At 44.8% G+C, this 6,000-nt stretch overlaps 1 protein-coding gene across 2 annotated transcripts in view; it reads right to left on the reverse strand.

Moving 5' to 3' along the window:
* nkain4 (sodium/potassium transporting ATPase interacting 4) overlaps positions 1 to 4,710 on the reverse strand; it is a 43,177-nt gene extending 38,467 nt beyond the window's left edge. The window contains exon 1 of one of the 2 annotated variants that reach the window (XM_029436199.1): positions 4,261 to 4,710. In XM_029436199.1, coding sequence (XP_029292059.1) covers positions 4,261 to 4,314 — 54 coding nt within the window. In that variant the 5' untranslated portion in view covers positions 4,315 to 4,710. The remainder of the gene's footprint in view (positions 1 to 4,260) is intronic. The other variant, XM_029436198.1, reaches the window with a different exon arrangement.
* Between the last annotated feature and the right edge of the window lie 1,290 nt (positions 4,711 to 6,000).

The raw sequence follows: 6,000 nt of genomic DNA on the forward strand, positions 1-6,000 counted from the left end.
CTTATTCTGCCGCCATCTGTGCAAGCCAAATCAAATAGTAAAAAAGAAAAAACGTGTTTCTGCTCACTGTGATGTGCGTCACAGTCCAGAGAGGCTTAATGAGAACCTAATAGCAGGCCCAGAGAGGAGAAGAGGGTAAAGAAACTGAGAGATAAAAGAGCTGTGACCATCCACTCTATTCCCGCTGGCCTATCTCCTCCATCAACCTGGCAGTGCCAAGGAAATGCAGTTCATTATCATTGATCACACTCGACTTCATGCTCACACAGGCGCTCTAAAAGAAGTTACACACATGCGCTCAACAAAACATTCACCAAAAGAGACACCCTAAGCAGATGTCTGTAGCATCTGTAACTGATAAAATTGAAATCTTCTTGCCCTTGCCAAGAACAGCTTTCATATTTCACAACTTACCAGGTTTATGTCGCCTCTCCAGGGAACCAGCAAGACAGAACAGGATTATACAGTAGCAGTAGCTCTCACACCCAGGTCTGCTGGCCTGATAGCATACAGTGTTTTACTGCCATGCAATTTGCCCCGGCTGCTCTAATTATTCTTAATTACAGCAGTGTGGTGCATTAATATCAAAGCTATGGGTAAAGACCTTGTGTACGTATGTGTCTGAGAGCACACGTGCACATGTAGATTGGCGAGGTGGTACGTTGATAGACACCCAGCATCTCTAAGCTCATGAATATTTAACAGGAAATGTTAATGTTAGTGCTTCCATAAAGCAAATGAGTTAGCAGTGAAAGGAGTGAATAAAAAAAAACAAAAAACAGCTTAAATCCTTTGTTATGTGTGGGAGTTGACGTGATGCCTGCCGAGGGATAATGTCGCGCCAATAGAGATAACACTTTTCAGGAAGAGGCGCTCTGCTTCTCGGCTAAAACTTTTTGAAAGCACTTTGGTTGAACTCGGTCTTCTTCTCTGAAGCCTTCACTACAAAAGATAGTATATTTCCTAGCTATGTCATCAAAAGAGTAGAGGGAAAGTGGGCAGTGTGATGCAAGATATCACACACACACACACACACACACACACACACACACACACACACACACACACGTTAGTTTTTAAGGGTGAGGATGAGGTAAAAACGTACATGCCTGCTGTCTCTGAATCACTTGAATTAAACTACAAAGAACTATATAGGCACAAAGACATTCATTGTGACAACATGGACACCCCTTTCTTCTCATTTCTTGTAATTAAATAAAATATCCTTCCAGCTCTTTCCTTTATTTGTCTCCTCTTGTCAAAGATGACAAAGCTGCACCTCCTCCCCTCAAACAAAGGCTGTAATCTTTACCAAACACGAGACCTACTAACCTATAACTCACAGGTCAGAATGTGCAGCTGTGTCTGTGTGTGCATGAAATAGTGTCTGTGTCTCTGTGAGGTTGCATCAGTCAGTGCTGAGAGCGCAGTTATGGCCAGGCATTTTCAGGGTCAACGTTCAGTTCTGAGCTCATTACCCCTTGTTCACTGTGATTATGAGTGTGTGCGCGCGTGTCCCTTTCTGTCCTTTCCCGCAAAACCACCATGACCAACGAAGAGGCCTCCTTCATAAATCACCCACTGTCCACGGAGCTGCATTAACCATCAGCTCCAGTCAGAACAACGTCCCTCCTCATGGCCAGTCGCTGACATTCACAATACGTCTGGACCGGGTCCCATGTCTGACCAATCGAAACGCTTCCACGCCAGGTCAGCTTCAGGTCAACACTTCAAACAACAAACCCGTTGAGACAAAAAACGAGCTTGCCTGTGTCTCGGAGTACAAACAAATCATTAGACGGATAGGGCTTCCTGCCAACGCTTGACATTCTCTGGGGCTGATCGGGGTTCTGACAACGATCCAGCCCTACTGTCTGGACTAGTTAGGCAGCAGAGGGAAGAGGGAACAGAGGCATTTCGATCAATACAGGCTCATTATCTGTTGCCTTCTGTCCCAGAGAGATGAGTCCCACCGCTCGGCCTGTTGATGAGGAAAGCGCACCACAATTCAATTAGGGAATGGCCAAGATGCCAAAAGAGGTTTGATCAAAGCACTCTGCCCGGCTAATTAGCACACACAGCAGTTCACAAGGGCTATTTTTACATCTGAGGAGCAGAGTATGTTGTTTTGTTAATGGTAGTTTTACCCTGTAATGGACTGGGAATAACCTGGCTCATTGTCAATGCATAGATTTCAGCCAAGGGGGGGGGGGGGGAAGAGAGAGAGAGAGAGAGAGAGAGAGAGACCCTTTGTACTGATCCACACACAAGCGCACATGTATATTCATGTACACTTGCACACACGCGCACATAAACACACACAGCTACAACCTGATGACCTTTCCAAAGGTTATGCAGGGTTTAATGCAACCCCTCTTTGCGGGTTAAACTCATCAGAAGTGTGCAGGTGTGTGTGAGTGTGTGTTTCTGCAGACAGGAAGTGTCAGGTCATCCAGAAATAGAGCCAGGGGAAAATGAAGCCGTTTCCAGGAGTCTTCAGGGACTTTTTAGGCAGCCCGCTGACAGCTTTATAAACCTCTTAACAAATGGCCGACCTCTTTCTCTCTGATGAGGCAAAGAGGTCCGAAGTATGGGAAGGGAAAACAGGTGTGTCGCTCAAGGTGGGTTCATAGCCCTCGGTGTTTGTGTGTCATCAGGAGAGGAAGACACATTTTTAAACAGGGGAGCAAGACTGAGGCCATTGTGACCTAAGCCATATCGACACAAGCAGTAGGTGAAAGGTCCCTTTTCCTCACTGTTTAATGAATTTACAGAGCTGAAACCTGACAGGTGCACAGGCAGACACACAGCAGCACCGCAACATCAATTTGGAACATGAAGTGGGGAAGGGGCTACAGGATACTTGAGCCGAAGGTGGAAGGAAGTCATTCAAATGACAGCAAGACAGAACTGCGACAAATGCTTGTCTTCATGTTTTTACTCTGAAAAAGCATTTAAACTAAAGACGGTGATTCATTTTGAATGAACATCCTTTTATATGTGGAAGTGTATAAACTTGAACAAAAGTGGCCAGAAACCTGTAACTCTGAGGGAGAACTCTGAAGGGGTCTTGAGATGTTGGCTCGGGGAATACGATATTATTAAACAGGAGAGGCGGGCGTTAGTCGTCTCTTTTTAAGACCGTTATGACTGATACCAACAGCCACTTCCCATCAAATGCTTTCCTTTTGTTAAGTCTTCCATTTGTCTTTATTTTTGGATTCACTCATGCTTGATACAATACATCAGAACTTTCCCATTTGACTCTTTGTCTGGAGAAGACTTTATTGCCCCCTTAGCTGTTAAACGCGACATTTACTCGGGGGGCTTATGGTGTGAGCAAGCTCAGTTTTAATACCACCATAAATAACATTGTCACACCCTGTCAAGTAAACTCTACTCGGGGATAGGGGCAAAGGCAGTGGGAAAGCATCATCTGAGGCTGCCTGGCTACCATCAGTAAAATGTCACAGTCCACACTTCACTGATCAGAAACTGAAATGCTTTGTGGATCAACACTTCCCATAATAGAGCTGGTTTGACTTCTTGATGAACAAATTCCACCGATCTTAAGATCAGAGAATAGATTTATGTATTAACAGACGTTTTAAATGTTTCACATCACGAGGCAGCAGCAACTCTGGATTATTAATCTGCAGTGCAAACATGGCCTTTGAATACATTTCTTATGCCTCACAGAGAAACTACATTATGGTGATTTAAGGTAATAGTAGTTGAGTATATATAAAAAGGTATTATTACAATATTCAAAAGAGCAAATCCATACATTTGTAGAAGCACTTTCAACATGCATCACACAACATAGTTAACCCCATACTGTGCCACTACTTAAAGCTGTGAGTGCTGAGAGCTGACACCCTAACACCAACAGCACCATATGTTTTCTGTCACAACAGTGAATCTTCTCACGGATCAAGAAAACGAATAAACAACACTACAACAATACTTATAATTAGGCACCAAACACGTCAATCCAGGGTCACAATTTCAGCAGATATCAACACAAGTGCAATAGAAAATAGGAAAACGTGGAGACTTATCGTTAGTTACAGAACTTTTAGGATGGACAGATATTTCTAACACATGTCGTGTGTTTTCAACATGTGATCTCAGCCTTGAACAAGATCGCGGGCTACTGCCCAGTTAACAGAGGGATATTGTAAAGTAACGTATCATTCAAAAACATGTTACGGTAACATTAAAGTTCAAACTTGAGAGGACATGTGTGGGTGAACTCACCAACTGTAAAGTGCAAAAAAAGATAAGAGTGCATCGTCCGCTGCAGCAGCCCATTGTGTCAGCGGTGAAAACGTGACTCTGGTCCGGGAGAAAAGGACTTGGAAGCGGGTCGGAGGAGCTCTCAATGTGCCGACTAGACTCAGTCCAGATCCAAGCACCGGCGTCCCATACTCCTCTGCTGCTCCGGTGTCTCTTTGCTGAGCCAAAAAACACGCGGCAGGATCGGCCTGGCTGCTCTGGGTCTGTTTGTTTGCCTCCGCTCCTGGCCGGCCGGTCGGTTGAGGTGACTGGCTGGGTGGGTGGTTGCAAGCCGGTGTGTACGAGGAGGAGGAGGAGGCGGCGCAGGGGGGTGGGGTGGGAGGTGTTGGTGTTGGGGTAGTCAACCGTGGGCTGGGATGTGGCTGACTGAGGGCGTCAACTGGTTTCTGCAGGCTGTGTGTGGTGTGGCAGGAGAGAAAGCGCGCGCCTGTTATTTCAAAAACAGAGGCAATCAATTAATTGTCATGGTGACCGAATACATTTTATATTAAGCCAATTTAAAAAGGCTTAATTGCACAAATAAAGCGAACGAAGCCAATTTCAGGCATTTGTGGGGGGAACGTTAAATATTCATACTACTGTTTGTTTCATTTTGAGGTTAAATTACTTTAGTATGTGTGAGCGGGCGCGTGCGTGAGAGTGCATGTTGAGGAGGTACACCAGTTTAAATTAGCGTCTATAAATGATGCTGCTGCTGCTGACGGAGCACAGGCGCCATCGTGTGACTATATGATGAGACGCACTCTGTCAAGTTTTCTTTTAAAGCACTGCACCGCTCGCTGTATACAGGGTCATTATTCAAAATGGAAGCCACAATTTTTCCTTAGTAATGTGATTATCAAGACCAACGTCTCTTCCTATATATCTAGATTCTGCTTGAGAGTTTTTGCAGTGTCAACAATAACAATTAAACCAATTTAAATTCTTACAGGTCCCCATTATCTTGGGTACTCCTGCAAAATACACGTCTAATCTCAGGGAGGCACTTTTCTGAATAAATCATTAATTGTATTATTATTTTATGGCAAGTTTCTGGCCACACAACTTCCCCTTTTAAAAGCTCCTCCTGTTTGAATCTCCATTTGCCTCTCGGGTAACCACTGCTCGGTATGTTTTATTATATATATATACAAAAAAAAAGATCTTAAAAGCAACTCAGTCACCCTCCTCCTTCTCCTCACGGAGCGTATGGAGGCAGGACCCACCTCTCTCTCTCTGTCTGTCTGTCTGTCTGTCTCTCTCTCTCTCTCTCTCTCTCTCTCTCTCTCTCTCTCTCTCTCTCTCTCTCTATCTCTCTCACCAGCTTGATAAATCTTTTACGCGTCTGCGGGCTGAGTGAGGGAACACTTCACATCTCATTTCATCACTCAGTCACACTCAAAGTAGCGCTCCTCTCTCCTCTCCTCTCTTCTCCTCTCCCACACCGCCCTGCCCACCTGCGTCCAGCCGGGGCCCAGGAGGAGCTCCTCCCCCCATCGCCAAAAATAACCGCAGGGTATTTATGGAAGCTGACGTGCAAACAAAAAAATGGGCTTTTTTGTAGTTGAGAAAAAAAGCCTGTTCTTTCATCATGAGTAGCTCACAACCAGAAAAAAAAATAAGCATCGTGATCAATTTGAAGCAGCTTGAACATCACCCTCCACCTGCATCTGTTTTCTCTGATGTTTGCCTATGCTCCAGAACTTTTGCTCATGTCATATT

This window comes from Cottoperca gobio, chromosome 7 (assembly GCF_900634415.1).
Source record: "Cottoperca gobio chromosome 7, fCotGob3.1, whole genome shotgun sequence".
Lineage (NCBI taxonomy): Eukaryota > Metazoa > Chordata > Actinopteri > Perciformes > Bovichtidae > Cottoperca > Cottoperca gobio.